The sequence below is a fragment of the Coenobita brevimanus genome, chromosome 101, assembly GCF_032717465.1.
Source record: "Coenobita brevimanus isolate Jiangsu-jjx chromosome 101, ASM3271746v2, whole genome shotgun sequence".
NCBI classification, from domain to species: Eukaryota; Metazoa; Arthropoda; class Malacostraca; order Decapoda; family Coenobitidae; genus Coenobita; species Coenobita brevimanus.
The window spans coordinates 50,008,893-50,031,993 of NC_137054.1; the positions used below are offsets into that span (position 1 = coordinate 50,008,893).

At 42.0% G+C, this 23,101-nt stretch overlaps 1 protein-coding gene across 1 annotated transcript in view; it reads right to left on the reverse strand.

Moving 5' to 3' along the window:
• LOC145415093 (G protein-coupled receptor kinase 2-like) overlaps positions 1 to 23,101 on the reverse strand; it is an 831,927-nt gene that overhangs the window by 531,318 nt on the left and 277,508 nt on the right. Inside the window, exon 7 of the mRNA XM_080284507.1 lies at positions 13,123 to 13,269. Within this exon, the coding sequence (XP_080140633.1) occupies positions 13,123 to 13,269 (147 nt within the window). The remainder of the gene's footprint in view (positions 1 to 13,122; positions 13,270 to 23,101) is intronic.

Consider the following 23,101-nt stretch of genomic DNA (forward strand, 5'->3'; position numbering starts at 1 on the left):
CCCCAGCCACTTATACTCGCATTACTTCCATCCTCCACGTTCAACAATTCCTTAAAGTGTTCTCTCCATCTGCTCACTTTTTCTCCCTTCTCCACTAGTAATCTACCATTTTTATCTTTCACTCCCCTGCTAACTCCACTTCCACCCTGTCTTACTCTTTTCACCTTTTTCCAGAACATTTTCTTACAGTCCCTCCACTTTACACTCAAATTCCTTCCAAATTCCTCATCCACTCTCTTCTTACTCTCTCTTACTAATCTTTTCACCTCTCTCTTTCTTTCTACATATAACTCTCTCTTCCGCCTCTCAACTTCTTCCACGCCCCTATTTCTCATCCATTCATTGTATGCTTTCTTCTTTTGTGCCACAGCCTGTTTCACCTCTTCAGTCCACCACACTGTTCCTTGCACCCCCCTCCGTCTTCTCTTCCTTCCACACACCACATCACATGCTGCACATATTTCTTCTGTAAATATTCTACACACACCTCCCACGTCCCCCATCTGCTCCAACTCATATTTGCCCAATTGTTCCTCCATTTCTCTCTTATACTCTGCCTTTTTCTCATCCTCTTGTAACCTTTCCACTCTCCTTGCAACTACTCCTTCCTCTCGTCTTTCCCTTCTTCTATTCCTCCATCTTACTTGAACTTTAACTCTGGCCACCACCAAGTAGTGGTCAGAAAGTCCACTCCCCCAACCTCTATAAACTCTTGCATCCAATATACATCTTCGCATCCTTTCATCCACACACACATAATCAATCATTGCCTTCCTTTCACTCAATTCACCACCCACCCTTCTCAACACTCGCCATGTATACCTGTGGATCATTTTATGCCTGAAGAGGGTATTGGCTATCACCAACCCCCTCCCAGCACAAATGTCCACTAACGCACTGCCATTCTCATCTATCTCAGCAGGCACACCCCACTCACCAACTATTCCATCCACCTTCACATTCCCAACTTTACCATTCATATCACCAATCAAAAACACTCTATCATTCCTTCCAAACTTTTCCATGCACACTTCTACATTTGTCCAGAACTCTTCTCTCACTCTTCTAGCACGATCTTGCGTTGGCGCATACACACACACAATCGCCCACATTTGTATTCCAACTTTCAACTTTACCCACACAATCCTTGATCCAATTGATCCATACTGTCTTATGCTCCTCTTCCATCTTTTACTCACAACTATACATACTCCTTCCTTTGCCCTCTCATTCTCACCTACTCCTGCACATATACCCCATCCATACTCCCATTCTCTCACACTTTCTCCTCTCCATTTTGTGTCAGTTATTCCACATACATCCATCTATCTATCTATCTATTGCCAGACGCCTCAATCCCGTTTGGGGTGGCCACAAACAAATCGCCTCCAAGTCGCCCTGTCCCCCGCCATTTCACTACCCTGCTCCCAACTCACACCCCCCTCTCTCATATACCTCTCCACCCCATCCCTCCATCTCATCCTCGGTCTCCCCCTCCCTCTTCCACCCTCCACCTCGCTCACATACACTCTCTTCGTCAGTCTTTCACCCTCCATCCTCTCCACATGGCCAAACCACCTCAGTGTGTTCCTCACAACGCTTCCTATCACATCCACATCAACACCACAACGCTCCTTTATATCCTCATTCGTCAGCCTGTCTCTCCACGTGACTCCACAAGCTCCTCTTAAATAACTCATTTCCACTGCTCTCACTCTTGACTTGTGTCCTTCCAACAACGTCCAAGCTTCACTTCCGTACGTTAGAGTTGGTATCACAATACTGTCATGTAGTAACTTTTTTACTTCCATGCTCACTTCCCTGTTTCTTATCACTGCTTTCAAGGAACCAGCAACCTTTCTTCCCTGCTGTACCCTTTCAAGCACTTCACCCTCCAAACCTCCATCCTTACTCATCACACTACCCAAATACTTAAACGTACTCACATTTTCCAATTCCTCACCATCCAACCTCGCTATACATTCACTGACTTCACCTCTCTCAAAGACCATCACTTTACTCTTCCCTACATTCACCTTTAGGTTCCGTTTCTTACACACTCTCTCAAACTCATCCACCAAGCCTTGCAGCTCCCCTTCATCTTCACTCAACAACACAGTATCATCTGCAAACAACAGTACAGGGAGTTTCCAAACACTATCCTCTCTCACCAGGGCCACTCCAACATCCACTACCCTACCTTGTACCTCTTTTATTACCCCATCCATGTACAGATTGAACAACCATGGAGACATGACACATCCCTGTTTCAAACCAACTTTCAAAGAGAAAAATTCACTTAGTTCACCATCCACACGCACTGCAGCCTTAGCACCATCATACATACTCTTCACAGCATTCAACAACTTCCCATCTACTCCATATATTCTTAACACTTTCCACAATCCTTGTCTATCCACCCTGTCATATGCTTTCTCCAAATCCATGAAAGCCGCATACAACTTCTTTCCCTTCTCTAGAAACTTTTCCACTAAAGATCTAAGAATGAATATCTGATCTACACAACCTCTTCCCTTCCTAAAGCCTCCCTGTTCTTCTCCAACTAATTTCTCTGTTCTTTCTCTAACTCTGTCTATAAGTATCCTACCATACACTTTTCCTATTATACTAAGAAGACAAATGCCCCTATGATTACCACACACTTCTTTTTCCCCTTTTCCTTTGTACAAGGGAATAATTATACCTGACTTCCAATCCTCCGGGACTCTACCTTCCTCCCAGGCCAATCTGCACATCTTCCACATCCATTCTACTACTATCTCTCCCCCATGCTTCAGCATCTCACCACACACTCCATCAATTCCTGGGGCTTTCCCCGATTTAACTTTCTTCATTGCTTCCACAACCTCTATCCTACTGATTTCTACCTGTCTTCTCACCTCCCTCCTTCTCCCAGCCATTCCCCAGCCACTTATACTCGCATTACTTCCATCCTCTACGTTCAACAATTCCTTGAAGTGTTCTCTCCATCTGCTCACTTTTTCTCCCTTCTCCACTAGTAATCTACCATGTTTATCTTTCACTCCCCTGCTAACTTCACTTCCACCCTGTCTTACTCTTTTCACTTCTCTCCAGAACATTTTCTTACAGTCCCTCCACTTTACACTCAAATTCCTTCCAAATTCCTGATCCACTCTCTTCTTACTCTCTCTTACTAATCTTTTCACCTCTCTCTTCCTTTCCACATATAACTCTCTCTTCTGCCTCTCAACTTCTTCCACGCCCCTATTTCTCATCCATTCATTGTATGCTTTCTTCTTTTGTGCCACAGCCTGTTTCACCTCTTCAGTCCACCACGCTGTTCCTTGCACCCCTCCGTCTTCTCTTCCTTCCACACACCACATCACATGCTGCACATATTTCTTCTGTAAATATCTTACACACACCTTCCACGTCTCCCATCTGCTCCAATTCATATTTGCCCAATCGTTCCTCCATTTCTCTCTTATACTCTGCCTTTTTCTCATCCTCTTGTAACCTTTCCACTCTCCTTGCAACTACTCCTTCCTCTCGTCTTTCCCTTCTTCTATTCCTCCATCTTACTTGCATCCTAATTCTGGCCACCACCAAGTAGTGGTCAGAAAGGCCACTCCCCAACCTCTATAAACTCTTGCATCCAATATACATCTTCGCATCCTTTCATCCACACACACATAATCAATCATTGCCTTCCTTTCATTCAGTTCACCACCCACCCTTCTCATCACTCGCCATGTATACCTGTGGATCATTTTATGCCTGAAGAGGGTATTGGCTATTACCAACCCCCTCCCAGCACAGATGTCCACTAACGCACTCCCATTCTCATCTATCTCAGCAGGCACACCCCACTCACCAACTATTCCATCCACCTTCACATTACCAACTTTACCATTCATATCACCGATCAAAAACACTCTCTCATTCCTTCCAAACTTTTCCATGCACACTTCCACATTTGTCCAGAACTCTTCTCTCACTCTTCTAGCACGATCTTGCGTTGGCGCATACACACACACAATCGCCCACATTTGTATTCCAACTTTCAACTTTACCCACACAATCCTTGACCCAACTGATCCATACTGTCTTATGCTCTTCTTCCATCTTTTACTCACAACTATACACACTCCTTCCTTTGCCCTCTCATTCTCATCTACTCCTGCACATATACCCCATCCATACTCCCATTCTCTCACACTTTCTCCTCTCCATTTTGTTTCAGTTATTCCACATACATCCACTTTCGCATCCTCAAGCACCTGGACAATCTCTCTCTCTTTCACCTCATCATTCGCTCCTCTTACATTCCATGTACACATTACCAAGTCCTTTGTCCGGTCCTGGGTCGTCAACGTTTGGTCAGTCCTTGTCCGAGGCTTCTTGTTTGTTTTTTTAGTTAGTTGTTTTCCGGGGAGGGGCACTAACCCTCCGCCAACCCTTTTAGTCGCCTTTTACGACAAGCAGGGATACTGGGGGAGTATTCTTGAAAACCCCCCTACCCCCAGGGATTAAAAGGTAATATATATATACATCTATCTATCAATTGCCAGACGCCATAATCCTGTAAGGGGTGGCCATTTGACTTTGAGTTTATATATATATATATATTTATTTATATATATATATATATATATATATATATATATATATATATACAGTAATCCCCCCAATATCCAATGTCATAGAGCCAAAGGCACGTCCGGAAAGTGGTTCTGTCCGAATAATGGGCCCCAGCCTCCTGGACTTGTACTTATGGACCCTAACTCAGAAAAACACCTATACAACTCCCTCTGGACATGCACAGCACCTATTTAAGACCCAAATTACACCAATAAGGGACATAAAAGACTGAAATAAATGCAAAAGAACCAAAAATGAGGCTTTAGAGGTGAGTTTATACAATATTAAACATTCTGAGTACTTACAACAAGTCCCTCGCTCTGGTTTGAACAGCAAGTTTGCAGTCCACATTTAATCCTTTGGACTCTAAATTCTAATTTCTTAACACTGCACAACACTGTAAATTCCCGTGTGTTCTAGTGGCGAGGTACTGCAGTTTATTCACTGCTTATTCACAAAAAACGAGCACCTGTGGCTTGCATTGCTATAAGCATCTGCTCTCGATCGGAGTTAGGCTGTGACTGTTGAGGATGGCGGGGTAACAGAGTTGCCAGACTGCAACAGCCAGATTACCAAACTCCTCAATTTTCATTACCATTTTTAACTTTCATTACCAAATTCGTAAAGCTAGCATCTGTTCTTCACTAATTATATACACAAGTGGAAATACATGTAATCACTCTTTTTTAAATTAACAGCATGTTGATTATTATCACGCTATATAGGCTAACAAATTAATCAGAGAGAGCAAACAATCCACCATCTCCATCCTGTGTATCATCATACATGTGAAAAATACGTTTGGTATTGTATTATTCTGATTCATTACCAAATGAATTTTCATTACCAAATTGGCCCACATTTGGTAATGAAAAATACCAAATGGCAACCCTGACAGGGGACGGGGGAGGAAGGAAGGGGTGAAGGGACCATGATGTTACAGCTGTTCGGTGCCACGTGGCAATTTCAAATTACAGGTGGGAAAAAAAGTCATTTTTTTTTTTTTTTTTTTTTTTTTTGCAGTTTTTGGCCCATTTTGGGAATATTGGATCCCAGGACGAAAATGTCTGGTAATTGGGAATGTCCGGAAATTGGGTGTCCAGATATTACGGGGATTACTGTATATACTGTATATATATATATATTCGTTCATGAGTTTATGAAATTGCATTTATGAATTGCCTTGCGGGCCTAATCAAATGGTCTTGCGGGCCTTATACAGCCAGGAGGCCGGACCTAAAGGATTGTTTCACTGTACATGCTGAGCTTCAACGAAGTTGCCATAAGTTGTTCATCCTTTAGTCTCAGGGTAACTGTCCTCTTATTGCCCCCATATACTGCCTTCTTTCTTATTATATGCAGTAAATCACTTCTTTATTTTGACTATTGCAAGGATAGTCACACTATATATTAAGGCTAAATCAAGAATATAATAATTAGTGGGTGCAGGCAGTTTGCACTTAGGTCATTTCGACAGTTTGTGTACACTATTAATGTACATAAACCCACAAAGCCATCACATGTACACACCACGAGTACACAGTACAGGCATACCCTAGTTTAACAAACTAATTGGTTAGGTAAAGCCCCATCGTTATGCGGGGTATCATATATCAGGGTACTTTTAGCAAGTACTTCAATGTGGACTGTTTACTAGCCTTGGGTTTCCTCCCAAACCAAGTCCATAACCCACCTAGATGAGCCCAAAAACAGATTTAAAGGCAATCAAAATGGCCTAACAGCTGTCAAGGATGCTAACCTAAGCTAACACCTGCAAATAACTCACTTAATCCAACAAATATAATCTGAATATCGTCAAATATAAGTCTGGAAAAAATCAAGCTTAGTAAACTGTTCCCCTAAATGACAAAGTTCACCCCACCTGTGGCTAAAACACATCAATTGGAGTCTAAAAGCAGTTTATAAATCAACCTAAACACACAATTTTAGTCTAAAATATCATCAAAATCGGTAAGAAAAATCAAAACCCATCCTTAAACCGGGGTTCGGCCACCATCAGGAGGAATATGGTGCAATTTCTACCCCCATCGTTGAGCCGGGGTATCGCATCTAGGGTTATCGTATATCATATCGAGGTATTACTGCATACCTCAATCTCAACTCGCTGCTTTCTGCCTTCACTTCTTTTTATTTCTTTTCCTTTATTTTCTCCTCTCCCACTCACCCACTTATGAACCTTTAATGATTTTGAGTAAGACTATTAAGCTGCAAGACGGTGTCAAAATAACATCATTCCTTCACACAGAATCAGACAAAACAATGAACAAAATCTTCATTTAAAGTAATTTTAATGTTTCTTCTATCCATAGCTGATATCCCGATATTGACAGTAAATATCAGTATCAGTTTGGTATCAGAAAAAACACAAATATTGATGATATACTGGTTCGGTGAATCGTATCGGTTACAGCACTAGTTCCCCTCATGTTGTCAAAGGCTCATCCCTTCTTAACCCCTCAACAACTAACCTAAATCAGTTGATCTCAATCTGACAGGAAGCAGCAACTAACATAACAGATATCTGTCCCACCAAGTGTTGAAATATGAAGATGGAATATTTTCATTCCAAGTACAACATTCTTGTTGTTCCCTGTCAAAGGTAGGTCAAGGTGCGTATCATCCACTCAATGTAGTACTGCCTTAGGATTATCCTACAATGAGCAACAATCCAAACTGCTTCCTGTAACCCTGGAAGTCAATTACTACACTGGGTGATAACCACAAATAATGACTCACAATCTAGCAAGTTAAGGTACTCCAAATGGACGAAGCCTGTAAGTGTTTCCATTAGAGGAATGCCTGAGGTTTACTACTCACATACTACCACTCAGGGATGAAAGAGGCTGGTCACCCTTGCCTTGACTTGCGAATGAGTAACCTAGCCCAGTGCTCCTATGCTCCTGATTGGGCAAATAAAGACTGAATACTGGATGAGCAGATGGTTTTAAATGCATCAAAAATGAATACGTACATCTTGCAACCTTCAGAATCTTCTACGGAAATAACCCTTACCATTTAACAACACATAGCTCAGTCCTTCATCATCTTTTAGAATCTCTTGGGGCATATTTTTCTCACGACCTACAATGGAAAGATCACAATACCTACCATGTAAAATTTACTTCTGAGAGATTAGGTGTGTTAAGCTAACTTTCTTTACCCCTGCACAGTTGCTGACATTATACAGCACTCTCATCATTATGTGAAATACAACTCACATGAGTGGTGGCTCCTCACATACAGCTCATCTAAACACGGTGGAGTCAAAGGTTTTTCATCTCATCAACTCACCTCCTCTCACTGAATCATTATCCTCTTTACTATTGCTACTAATGGCCACTGTTCTTCTGAACTGTCTGCTTGCATCCCCCCTACTTACGACAGGTGCATACTGTCCAGCAACACACTCTCATCCCTTTCCTGTCTCTGTAATGCAAGAGTCAACAGATACCCTCATTGACGTATGCAACAGATAAACTCTTGAAGTATCATCCTCAGTCTGTATTTCCCATGCCTATGTACTTAAAGAAAAAAAGGGGAGGAGGGGGGATGAGTGTAGCCATACAAGCCTGCCTATTTTCTTGTGCCCTGGACAGGCACAGACTCAGCTTCAGTGCCTTCTGGTTTTTGCTATGGGGGGAAAAAAGGATGGAGGATCCCTAATTCACTCTACCCACTCCCTCTTTACTCGTTAAACACATATGAATTACTTGACTAGTATTCTTTCTCCCCTGCCCTCCAGAGTGGCCACAAACTCACCCCCTGGCACAATGAATAGCTTCCTGGAGAGCAGAAAATCATCTGGCTCATCATTTGGTGTAGTCACCGGAGGATAACACTAAAATAAAGGACTGGATATTGAGCATCTCCTCAAAAGAAACAGAAGTGCCTGGAAGTCCTTTTGATGGAACCAGTTTGGTGTCATGTTACAACCTGGTAAGCTATAATACTGCAGTTATGTAGTGTAACTTTTAACACATCTTTAACCCCTACACCGCGGGCTTGTTTACCAATGACTTGCGTGTGCCGCGGGGTTATTTGGGCTCCGACAGACTCTCAAAAAATATTTGCCAAAAATCAGTTATTAGTCCTAGAATAATAAAATTATATATGCTTATGGCACATACCTTCAGCTTTCTCCTGGAATGATTGTTGAGCCTTCGTCGGTTACCGTAGGACTTGTGGAGACCTCTGAAGTAGGGTAACGAAGTCTCCACTTTACACTTCCCGACAACCCGTAATATGATTACCACAGCCAGATACAAACACTATAAACACTATTCTACAATTTTCAAGTAGTTTGGGATCCATACTAAAAAAAAAAAAAACTGTGAAAGCAATGGAAATTACGAGCGCATCCGATCGTCGCACTGGCACTAGTTCGCTTTTGTTACTCTGTCATTTATTATTCATAAAACCCCTCACAGTTTATATTTCTATTACTATATAACACTTATATATATCTACAGTCTTTATCCATAAGTTTCCTTCAGTAGTATTAGTCTATTGTCACTGTAGGGATTCAATTTCTTTCAGTAAAATACGTAGCATTCACTTTCTCGTCATGTATACTGGCATTGAGAGTGAATGTCACTTTCATCTTCACTCTCATAACTCATAGCATTCAGACATGCTAGAGTGAAACTTTCACTTTCATTACTCCTAAGGTATATACTCGTATTCTTATAATACTACTCATTTACATTTCTATTTACGTTCTCTATTTTATTTACGTTATTTACATTTCTATTTTATTTACACTGTGTTGTGCACTGTCACTTGAAATAACTTATAAAACTATTTTCCATTGTTCACGTATATTTACATTCATTACTTTCACTTGCTGTTTACACATTATTTACACATTATTTACAATTCCACTTGCACTGTTTTACTCAATAGAAAGATCGTAGTCACTCTTTTATCAATTGTCAGCCCTTTACCTCTTTCCACACGAGGTTTAGTAGGGGGTAAAGGTCACAGGGCCATTTGCATGGGGGTGAAAAAAGGCCTTGAAGTCAGCAAGAAGAAACATACGTACTCTCGCTTCGGAAGTTGAGAGAGAACTGAGTGATAACGGAGGACCACCAGCGTAGAGGCCTGCTAGGGGTTATTCAGAGTTACCAATATTACTTCTTGAAACAGCTAAGTCTAGCACTGATATGATTGGCAGGAAATCTAGACAATACATTATAAATTTGGTAGTTCCAGGTGAATGTAAATATCACTTAGGTTGCTCCCTTCCCTCCTTACATGTATATTTATTACGAAAATAGATTAGAGGCCTACTTAGGAGATATATATATTCAGAGCTACCAATGTTATATCTTGAAACAGCTTTGTCTAGCACTGATATGATTGGCAGGAAATCTAGACAATACATTATAAATTAGGTAGTTCCAGGTGAATGTAAATATCACTTAGGGTTCTCCCTTCCCTTCTTACATGTATATTTATTACGAAAATAGATTATAGGGCATATTTCAAGGGGAAAAAAACAGCGAAAATTAGCAAACGAGTGCACGTGAGGTGTTGTCAGGTGATAATTAGCCAATTCCAGGTGTATGGCACTCTCACTTACCTTATTTCTTTCTTGTATATATTATTTGGTATAAGAATAGGACATAGGGATTATTTCAATGGATGAAATCAGTGAAAAATTCCAGGGAAGATTTACTTAGCGTAGCACGGCCGGGCAGGCGAGAGGATAGGGTAATGGAGGGGGGGTAGGGAGGGGAGTCAAGAACGGGGAGAAATGGCTAAATTGTCAACAATGGATGGGAGTACAGATGAGATTAGGAGTGCTGACTAGTGTTGGACATTGGCAGTACCGATAGATGATACAAGCCCCCACTTGGAAGCTCGGGTGAATTCAAAATAACACAGAATCACAAAAGCGATGCCCCGCGGTATGATCCCTTGCTCCCAAGCGTCACGAAAGTGACGCCCCGCGGTTAAGGGGTTAAAAGGCTATTATCCCACATACCAACTAGTTCTCCCAGACAAAACATGAAACATATGCACAAACTTTCTGGACCAGATAATGAATGTAACGGAGAGAGTAGTGGATGGTGTGATAAAGGAGAGTGAATACTGATGTGATGCTCTTGGGGTTTATGCCAAGAAAGGGATCCCTGATGCAATATTCACTGTCTGACAGCTTCAAGAAAAAATTTATAGGAAGAAAGTGATCTGTACTTTAATTTTGTTGAGTTGAAAAAGGCTTTTGACTGGGCACCCAAGGAGGTGGTGAAGTGGGTAATGGGAAAGCTTGAGATTGAGGAATGGTTGACAAGAGTGACTATGGCAATGTATAAGGGTACTAGCACCCAAGTTAGCGAGAATGTAGAGTGATAAATTTTCTGTGAACGTTTGCATGCATCAGGGGTTGGTTTTAACCCCCTTATTGTTTATCATGGCGTGTGATGGCTTCTTGCATGACTTCAGAATTGGACTTCTATGGGAATGTTGTATGCTGAAGACTTGGTGTTGATCGTGGAGAAGCAAAGGGTAGCAAGGGAGAGATTTCGGAGGTGGAGAAATGGTGGGGCAGAGAGTCTGAGAGTAAATGCAGATAAAACAGATGATGCCATCTACTGTCAAAACAGAGGGAGTGTGGCCATGCACAGTTTGCCATGTGGGTGTGGGAAGGAATTCCACAGTTTTTGTGATAAGTGGATGCATAAAGGCTGTAGTGATATTAGTGGTAGGCTGCAAAATAATGCTGATTTTGAGCATGTGGTAGCAACAGGAGAGTATACTGAGGCAGAGAGGCAGGAAAGGATTAATCTTGTGGGAGGGTGTGGAGGAGCTCTGTTACATGGGGAACATGATATATGCAAGAAGTATGGCTGGAGCTACCCTGGTAGCAAGGGTCAGGAGTAGTTGGAAGTTTAGGCAGTTCTTGTCCCTCCTGACATTAAGAGGGTTCTCCCTCCATGCTAAGGGGTTTTTGTATGCCGTATGTGTAAGGGGTGTAATACTGTATGCTAGTGAGGCTTGGGTAGTAATGGAGGAAGATATCTGTAGGCTCAAATGCACAGAGATGAGAATGATCAGATGGATATGTATGTAGTGTGTCCTTCAATGACAGGGGATTAGGATTGTGGATGGTTAGTTGACAGGAAGGCTGAAACTTGAATGTACTGGTGTTGTTATGAGATGGGGTAGACTGACATAGTCTGGGCATGTGGAGAGGATAAGGGATGAAAAACAGGTGTGGAGGGTGAGAGGTGTGAACAAGTGAGGGTAGAGTTGCAAGTGGCAGGTAAAAAGCCTGGGACAAGATCACAGATTATGACCTCAGAGTCAAGGGACTCAAAAGAAATGCTGCTAAAATTGAGCAGCAAGGAGAGTTGCCACTAGGTGACCAGAGCCGATGGATGTAAGTGTATTGAGTTTTATAAAGGAAGTGACAAACGAAAACTGTATCCAGCTAGTTAGGACGCAATGCCTCAATTCATCTCTATAAATCACAAAATAAAAAGTTAAAAGTATAAGTCACAAAATAGCAATCTGACAAGAAAGCAGCCTAGCTGCTTCAAATTACTAGCATTTCCCAGTAAGTCCAATCTCACATCACCAGTAACAATATCTGTGACCTCACATCATATTCTCACCTTTTGGCACAGATGCATTAGACTGACCATGACCATATTTCTTGCCATATAATGCTTCTGAAGTTGCTCATGGTTTATGGCAGGCCTACATGTTGTGGTGACTGGTACCAAGGGCACCAACAATCAGAAGAAAATTACTCAAAGGCCTTACTAATTATAATTAAGATTTCCATAATGCAGACTTTTATGAGTGTCTATGATCAAAAATACATCATAAATAAACATTAAACAAAGCATTCTGTGGGTTGGATATGCAAACACACTGTGCAAGAAGTTATCTCACCATGCTGATCACATAAGTGAATTGTAAACAAAAATCAACTGATCATCTACTAGTGAACACATGGCAACGGTGAAAAATTTGAATGCTCAACTATTTCCTTTTTTAAATATTTTATGCAAAATCATTTTCTCTCACAAACTGGTTCATGCTGAATACAAATAATTAGTAAATTAAATGGAGTACTGTATTTTCCCCACTCCCTAAATATCCCTTGCCAATGAAGGGTGTGCAATATACACCGGTGGCCATTATATGGCAGGATATACGGTAATTACTTACTTTGTCATAGGTGTACATGCTGTGCATTCCAGTTTTATCCATACAACAACACTTGTTAACTTCAGTTCAGTCATGCCCAAATACAGACAACTACGAGAGAGAATGCCGATCTGTTCATGTTTTGGGAAAGACACATCTATACGGAGTTCTACAAACTTTAAAATACATGCCAACAGGCCACCCCTTACAGGATTCAGCACACTTTGCATGCAGCATCAAGCAACAGAAAAATGATTTCTAACAATACTAGTAAGCACATATGGTGGCAAATTAATGATACTCAAAACCACTACAAACCTCTGCAGCATGGAAGATTGCTCTCTCCTGGTCAAAGCCTGGTTCTACCCCCATGTTGTAGATATGAAATTTCAGGTCCCCTCCATTCATTATTGTCAACACCAGGCAGAGAGAGTCTTTTGTTTCATATGCGTAGGCTAAACTAACCTGAAAGCAGAAACATATGAACATTAAAAATTTCTCCCTAACATTTTACATTCCCTTTTATACTACTAATTAAGTACCATCTATCTGTCTATTATCAGACACCTTTATCCCGTAAGAGATGGCCACAAACAAATCTCCTCCATATCGTCCTGTCCCCTGCCATCTCATCGCTCTGCTCCAAGCTCACACCCCTCTCTCTCATATACCTCTCCACTCCATCCCTCCATTTCATCCTTGGCCTCCCCTTCCCTCCCCCCCTTCCACCTCAATCACATACACTCCCCTCATCAGTCTCTCACTCTCCATCCTCTCCACATGGCCAAACCACCTCAGTGTGTTTCTCCTAACGCTTCTTATCAAATCCACATCCACACCACAATGCCCCTTTACTCCCTCATTTGTCAGTCTGTCTCTCCATGTGACTCCACATGCTCCTCTCAAATAACTCATTTTCACTGCTCTCACTCTAGACTTTTGTCCCTCCAACAACATCCAAGCCTCACATCCATACATTATAGTTGGTATCACAATACTGTCATGCAGAAACTTTTTCACTTCCATGCTCAGTTCCCTGTTTCGTATCATTGCTTTCAAGGAACCAGCAACCCTTCTTCCTTGACGTACCCTTTCAACCACTTCACCCTCTAAACTTCCATCCTTATTCATCACACTACCCAAGTACTTAAATGCACTCACATTTTCCATCTCCCCACCATCCAACCGCACTGTACATTCATTTACTTAATTTCTCTAGAAGACAATTGCTTTACTCTTCCCTACATTAACCTTTAGATTCCGTTTCTTACACACTCTCCCAAACTCATCCACCAAGCCTTGCAGCTCCCTTTTGTCTTCACTTAACAACACAGTATCATCTGCAAACAACAGTACAGGGAGTTTCCAAACATTGCCCTCTCTCATTAGGGCTACTCCAACATCCACTGCCCTACCTTGTATCTCTTCTATAACTCCATCCATATACAGATTGAACAACCATGGAGACATGACACATCCCTGTTTCAATCCGACTTTCAAACAGAAAAATTCACATAGTTCACTATCCACACGCACTGCAGCATTAGTCCCCTCAAACATACTCTTTGCGGCAATCAACAGCTTCCCATCTTCTCCATTTATTCTTAATACTTTTCACCCTGTCTTATGCTTTCTCCAAATCCATGAAGGCTGCATATGACTAATTCCTCTGTTATTTCCTTAACTCTGTCAATAAGTATCCTACCATATACTTTTCTTATTACACTAAGAAGACAAATGCCCCTGTGATTACCACATACTTCTTTTTCCCCTTTTTCTTTGTACAGGGGAATAATTATACCTGCCTTCCAATCCTCCGGGACTCTACCTTCCTCCCAGGCCAATCTGTACATCCTCCACATCCACGCTACTACTATTTCTCCCCCATGCTTCAGCATTTCACCACACACTCCATCAATTTCTGGGGCTTTCCCTATTTTGACTTTCTTCTTTGATTCCACAACTTCCATCCTACTGATTTCTTCCTCTCTTCTCACATCCCTACTTCTCCTAGCCATTCCCCAACTACTTTTACTTGCATTTCTTTCATTCTCTATGCTCAACAATTCCTTAAATGTGTTCTCTCCATCTACTTATTTTCTCTCTTGTCCACTAGTAATTTACCATTGTTATCTTTCACTCCCCAGCTAACTTTTTTGACACCCTGCCTAACTCTCTGCTAACTACTACCAATTCATTTCATTCATCATCTAGTCTTGTGTTGTTCCATGAGAAGTGTAGCAGCCAGGGGCTAGGCAGGTTGTTCCTGACAATCAAGATTACAGTGACCAGCCTCACTCAACCCTGAGTGACATTACATGAGCAATAAACCCCCAACCACCCCTTGGATATCAACCTGCACCAGCTCAATCTGACTGGAGCGCTTTAATTGCCCACTAAACCACCAGGCGCCATAATTTGGTTATAATAGTTACCACCCAGCAAAGTACGTGGTTTCCTGGTGTACCGGAAACCATTTGGCTTGTCATTCAGTATAAAGTCACCTGTAGACTGAAGGAAGAGGAAAAAATGAAGGAAATAAAGACAGAAGAGGATGGATGGAAAGAAGGAAGGAAGACAGGAAAGGGCAGGCACCAAAGAGCAACACTACATCAGATGAGTGGATAATAATAATAATCTGGTCATTTGTTTTTCAAAACCACAATTCATCCAAAGGAATTCACTAGTATTTGACACTCATTTACACTTTTACAATTAAAAGAACTGTGACATCACTCATATACAATAGAGATTTCGTCTGCAAAAAAAAGGGTCAGCAATTAAACCCTAAAAATTGTCCATCATAACATCACTCCCCAAATCCTAGTTCCCTCAAAAGCAGGCTTTGAACTGTCCTTTAACAGATTCAACAAAAGTCAACTGACTCATGAATAATGGCAATATTTTATATAACCTAGGGGCTGCATAGGAGAAAGACCAATCAAAGAAAGAACCAATGAGCAGCTCATCAAGACACAAAGAATAGTCTTCTTAACATCACACCTGGATATCCTAACTGAGGTTTTAATGATTTAACAAGATTCTTTGGTATGACAAATTTTAAAACCTTGCAGGTAATATGACAGTTTAAATTTAATTCTTGCCATTACTGGAAACCACTGCAATTCAGTTAGAAATAAGGTGGATGGGGTTCTCGGGGAGAGGCTAAAAACAGGCACTGCTGCTCTATTCAACACTGAACCTTCTAAAGGAGATTATTTGGGAGGCCAGTCCATAACAAATTACAATAATCGACATGAGAGGAAAGGGTTCCAGAGGACTGGAAATCAGGTATAATTGTTCCTTTATACAATGGAAAAGGGGAGAGAGAAGTATGTGGTAACCATAGGGGTATTTGCCTTCTTAGTGTGACTGGTAAAATATATGGTAGAATACTCATTGATAAGGTTAGGCATATGACAGAGGAGCTAGTTGGAGAAGAACAAGGGGGATTTAGGAAGGGAAAAGGGTGTGTAGATCAGATATTTGTTCTAAGATGTTTAGTGGAGAAGAATCTAGAGAAGGGAAAGAAAGTGTATGCTGCCTTCATGGACTTGAAGAAAGCTTATGACAGAACAGATAGGCAAGGTATGTGGAAGGTATTAAGAACATATGGAGTGGAAGGAAAATTGTTGAGTGCTGTGAAGAGTATATACAAAGGAGCTAGGGCTATGGTGCGAGTGGATGGTGAGCTGAGTGAGTTCTTTGATCTCAACGCAGAACTGAAACAGGGTTGTGTGATGTCTCCATGGCTGTTTAATATATACATGGATGGAGTTGTAAAGGAGGTGCAAGGTAGGGCAGTGGATGTGGGGGTGGCTCTAATGAATGAGGGTGAGATTTGGAAGATTCTGGTGTTGCTGTTTGCTGATGATACAGTATTGTTGAGTGAAGATGAATGGGAGTTGCAAGGTTTGGTGAATGAATTTGGGACAGTGTGTAGCAGGAGGAAGCTGAAAGTTAATGTAAACAAAGGTAAAGTTATGGTGTTTGAGAAGAATCAAGGCACAGAATGTACAGTGAGGTTGGATGGTGAGGATATGGAGAATATGAGTGTATTCAAGTACTTGGGTAGTGTGATGAGTAAGGATGGAACATTGGGGGATGAAGTGCATGAAAGGGTACAGAAGGGAAGGAAGGGTTTTGGTTCACCGAAAGCAGTGATGAGAAATAGGGAGGTGAGTATGGAAGTTAAGAAGTCACTGCATGATAGTATTGTGATCCCTACCCTGACGTATGGAAGCGAGGCGTGGACCTTGCAAGAGGGGAACAAGTCAAGAGTGAGAGCAGTGGAAATAAGTTACTTGAGAGGAGCATGTTGAGTGACATGGAGGAACAGGATGACAAATGAAAAAGTGAAGGAACGTTGTGGGGTGGATGTGGTTGAGAAGATTAGGAGAAATACACTGAGGTGGTTTGGACATGTGGAGAGAATGGAGAATGAACGACTGACTAAGAGGGTGTATGTAGGTGAGGTGGAGGGAGGGAGAGGGAGGGGTAGACCGAGGATGAGGTGGAGGGATGGAGTTGAGAGGTATATGAGGGAGGGGGGAGTGAGTTGGGGGGAAGGCAGTCAAATGGTGGGTGACAGAGCGACTTGGAGGCGTTTTGTCTGCAGCCACCCTCTGCGGGATTAGGGCGTCGGGCTATAGATAAATAGATAGATAGACATGAGACAAGACCATACCTGGGATCAGTGTTTAAGAGGCAATGTCTGTTCAGCAGCTGTCTCAAAGTACAGCATTCTGATGTGCAAATTACAACCTCCGACAACATGATTAACATGTTCTTTATGAGCATTTTGTTTTAAAATAAAATATTACACATAGAGCAATTAAGCCTATTTTTCAAACTCTTAAGGCAGTAGGGTAATTTTACTAACTTAGCTCAGATTTTAGGGTAATTGTGAATTATCATAAGCAAAAAATGCCAACAGAATAGAAATGGTAAAACCTTTCATAATGTTTTGATGTGTGTGTGTGGTCTCACACACTTTATTTCTTCCTGGCTGTTCAATCTGAAGTCTGCTGTGTATGATTTATTTGTCATCATGAAGCAAAAAAAGGGAAGTTTAATGTAATCTGATGGTATTAATAAACCCTACCTCATATTATGCCTTTCAAAGTGTAGGGTGGACAACACTAAGTAGCTGGCAAGTCAGTGCTCCTGAAAAAAAAAAAAAAAAAAAAAAAAAAACACTCATGTCATCTCTGGGTGCCTGATCTTTTGCTCACAAGGTACGTGCGTTGCTGATGATTTCTAACTGCAGTACCACCAGGATTCTGATAACTGTTTACAAAGGAAAGTTGATTGTTTTGCATCAGAATAGCCATAAGTCATGCAGAATGCTAGGGAAAGCCTATTATTCTTCAAGTAAAATTAGTCTATAAAAGAATAATTTGAAATTTTTCCCTAAGCCACAGAGAAATATAGGGTGATGCAAGGTAATTTCACTACAGGCATTGGGCTTAACAGTGTGGAGGAGTTGGTAACACCGAGGCAGCCGCCTCTAATCACAAGTTTATTGCCGCTTTCGAGAGCTCTTGCATCAGGTTTACGTAACATTACATTGTACACTGTTTTAACTTGGGCTTCTTATACTGTACTGTACTTTAAAGGTAATACTGTATACAGTACAGTTGTGTATATACCACATACTTGTATATAGAGGCCATTTTTGTTCAGGTGTAATCCTCAAGAGGCAGCCAAGAAACCTTGACCATTCGGCAGGGAGGCAGACAGCCATGTTTGCTTAGCTGGTGGGTTAGGTTCTTTTACCAGCGTTAGCCTCGCAAGGAGGGCCGAGTGAATTTGACCATTCGCCAGGGAACCGGACAGACAGTTTAGCTCAGCTGGTGAGTCAGTCTCTTTTACCAGCGCACGGCCAGAGAGACCAGCCAGCCGCCCAACCGTATACAGTACTACTGTATATGCATTATACAGTGCATACAGGTAAATTACAGTGGTTGCTTAACATCCATATCACTTGACACTCTATTTTTCGGAACGTATCATGGACACTAAGTGGCACATGGCTGTGTATATACTGTACAGTAAAACCTCGCTACAACAGACTAATTGGGGTCCAAGCCATTCCAAAAAAAAAGAGAAACTCTAATACAAGAGACATCTGAACTTCCCTCTGCCAACCCTGACTTTTTCCAATATATTAGACATTAGTCCGGATGCACCAACAGTTTTTCACCACGGCATCACCAATTGTTTTCACAACCATTGCAGTACTGTCCTATACTATACATTAACTACAATAATCAAATGGTATAACAAACATATGGTGGGTACCCGAGTTTAGCGTCTGCTTTATTCTGGCAATACCATGCCGAACTTGATTATCGCCGAACTCAAGATATTTGTTTGAATGTAAATAGCCATGTTCCTTCTGACTAGCAGCAGTATCCACTCTTATTTATCTTTTAGTCCAAGTTATTCTAAAATATAATACTGTACTATACGCAGTCTGCTGCACAACATGTATAATTTTAGCATGGTTTAAACAAGATAAAGGACATACAGTATGTAACACACACAAAAGATATTTTCATACATGAAAACAACATGGCCACCAACCTGCTTCACCCCACCAGTCCTTCTAACTCATGGCAATATTCCATTTTCCTCTTAACTCTTCTCAAATGCCACCATAAATGATTTACTGCATAACATAGTAAAATTTAAGCATGGCTTGGACACAATGGGGGGGGGGGGCCTGAATCGGTAGAGAGGCGGCCTGTAGTCTTAATGGATCCAGGATCGAATCCCAGCTGGGGCAGGGAACAGTTTAAGGACTTGAATTTCTTAAAAGCAGACTTTCCTGATCTACCAGATGACCCGGCGACATGTCGTAAAAATACCCCTGCTAATACCAATACACCAGTTCTGCACAAGACAGCCCTGGCATGTATTCAATATGGATGGTGGGTGTTAGTGCCGAAGTGGTGACATGTGGAGGTGTAGGAGGACTACTGGGCCTTGGGATAGGTCAGTGTCCCCGAGAAATAGGCCCTGAAGCCTTTGCCCAGAGTCGGACACGTAAAAAAAAAATTATTATTATTTTCTTATGTAACCATTCCGGCTCACTTGGCTCATCCAACTCTTCCCTCACCTTGCCGAGTGTTTATCATCATTCAGCACCTGGTGAAGGATCCTTCAGAACAAATCCTTCAAAATCATTACCCATTATCTTCAGGGTCATCGTCAAGGAACAGTGAATCATCCTCCTGATTGTCTTCACTGGCAGTAGCTGAATTATGGACAGGAACTGGAGGTGTAGCTTGCACCTTGCACACTGTGTATTATGTGATTAATGTTTGGTGTCTTGAATTTATATTAACATTAACATGTTTTGAATGGTGAGTTGCTTGAAGAGGTAGAGTGCTTTAAGTATTTAGGGTCACATGCTGCCCTGGCTGGAAGAATAGATACAGATATGAAGTTTCGAACGAATGAAGTAGGAAAGGTGCTGGGAGGAATTAAAAAAGTGTGTAGATGTTGTTCACTTAGAATGGATGTAAAGACAAGGCTGTGTGAGGGTGTAGTGGTACCGACTGCATTATATAGGGCTGAAAAATGGAATATGAGTGTGGAAGAGAGGAAGAGTTTGAATGTAATGGAGATGAGGTGTCTGAGGAGTATGTGTGGAATGTAGCATACGGATCGAGAGAGAAATGATGAAGTGCAATAGAGAACTGGAGTTATACAGGAGATAGCAGAACGAGTTGGACAGTGAGTGTAAAGATGGTTTGGGCAATTGGAGAGTATGTTTTTTTTTTTTTTTTTTAAATGCAAGAAGGAACAAAAGGCCAGGAGCCCGCAAACCATGTTTAATAATACTCAACTTAATCCTGCATCATCATTGAACATGCTTGGGGTTTCATTTGCTCGGGACTTGTCTTGGAAAGACCATATTACATCTCTTGTAAAATCTGCTTCCAAGCTATTGGGTGTGCTAAGCCGACTCTGTTCCTTCTTTGCCCCTGCACAATTGTTGACTCTATTCAGGGGTTTTATCCTCCCCTGTGTGGAGTACAACTCTCATGTGTGGGGAGGCTCCCCACATACAGCTCTTCTCAATGGGGTGGAGTCAAAGACTATTCGTCTCATTAACTCTCCTCCTCTTACTGACTCCCTTCAACCTCTGTCTCTTCGCCGCAGTGTTGCATCTTTATCTCTTTTCTATCGCTTCTTCAATGGTCACTGTTCCTCTGAGCTGTCTGCATGTATTCCTCCACTTCTACGACGGGCGCATAGCACCCGTCTAGCAGCAAAACTCTCACCCCTTTTCTGTCCAACTCTCTAATGCAAGAGTTAACCGTTACTCCCAGTCCTTCATTTATGCAACAGGTCAACTCTGGAACTGTCTTCCTCTGTCTGTATTTCCTGCTTCCTATGATCTCCAGTCTTTCAAACGCAGTGTGTCAAGGCATCTCGAAATGAATGGATCTTGAATTTGGCTCTCTCTTGTATTTTGTTTTTCTCTTGGAAGGAACAGTTTTGTGAGCTCATTGCCTTTGGTTCCTTCTTCCCCACACATACACACACACACACACACACACACACACACACAAAGTTCATTCCAAGAAAAAAAACAAAAACAATACAAATGACAGCAAAATTCAAGATCAGTTCATTCTGAGATGCCTGGATACACTGTGTTTGAAAGACTGGAGATCACAGGAAGTAGGAAATACAGACAGAGGGAGACAGTTCCAGAGGTGACCTGTTGCATAAATGAAGGACTGGGAGTAACGGTTAACTCTTGCATTAGAGAGCTGGACAGAAAAGGGATGAGAGTTTGTTGCTAGATGGGTGTGTAACATAGAGGTGGAGGGATGCAAGCACACAGTTCAGAGGAGCAGTGACCATTGAAGCAGCGACAGAAAAAAAAGAGATGAAGATGCAACAGTGCTGTGAAGAGACAGAGGTTTAAGGGAGCCAGTTAGAGGAGGAGAGTTAATGAGACAAAAAGCCTTTGACTCCACCCTACTGAGAAGGACTCCATGTGGGGAACCTCCCCACACGAGAGTTGTACTCTACTGTACACGGGCGAATAAAACCCGTGTATAAAATCAACAACTGTGCAGGGGTAAAGAGGGTACGGCGTTGGCTTAGCACACCTAATCTCTTGGAAGCAGATTTTACTAAAGATGTAATATGATCACTCCAGGATAAGTTCTGAGGGAGTGAAACCCCAGGTATGTTTAAGGATGATGCAGGATTAGGCTGGATATTATTAAACATTAATGGGTATTCCTGTGGAGGATTTTGTCAGGTTGATAGGTGTAAGAATTGAGTCTTTGATGCATTACTGTAAAAACAACAAGATTATTTTCACCCAACTCAGAGATATGACCTAAGTCAGACATTAGGTGTGCCATAGCTTCATCCCTTGTTTGTTGAAGTAACTGCTGAGATGGACATTGCGAGAACCGAATGGAAAGGTGAAGGGTGGAGTCAACAGCATATGAGTGGATAGGGTTAGATGTACAGTTTAGAAGGTCACTGATGTATAGCAGGGGGAGAGTTGGTGATAGGACAGAGCCCTGAGGAATATCACTGTGGATAGATCTAGGAGAAGAATGATGGCCGTCTACAACAGCGGCTACTGAATGACCAGAAAGGAAGCTACAAATGAAGACACAGATAGAAGGACAGAAACCATAAGAAGGCAGTTTAGAAATTAAAGATTTATGCCAGACTCGGCTGAAAGCCTTTGAGATGCCAAGTGCAATGGCAAAGCTTTCGCCAAAGTCCTGAAAGGAGGATGACCAGGAGGATGAAAGGCAGGTGAGAAGATCGCCAGTGAAGCATCTGTGATGGAACCTGTACTGACAATCAGAAAGAAGGTTGTGACAGGAAAGATGTTTAAAATTTTTCTATTAACCCGCGGCGTCCTGTCGACGTACTTCCACATCCTCACGTTTTGTCACTGTCAATCCCGCTGACGTACTTCAACGTCCTGCAATTGCAAGGTTCATAATTTCCACAATTTTCAAAATTCGCGCGAGATTTTCGATTCGCCCACGTACCCAAGCCTCCCCTACCTGCCGCCAGGCAGGCAGCATCCCAGACCCCGCGTGACCCGCGCTCGCCCTTGTCTCGGTCACTCACCTGTTAGCAGTGACCCAGGTCAGACATGGCGCGGAAAGGTCTCTCAGACGACGAAATTGCATCCGCCCTGGAAGCCTTCACTGGAGATAGTGATTCTCCACTTGACGATGATGTGGTGGATTGCGATTACGTCCAGCCAGAGGAAGAAATAACAAGCAGTGATGAAGAG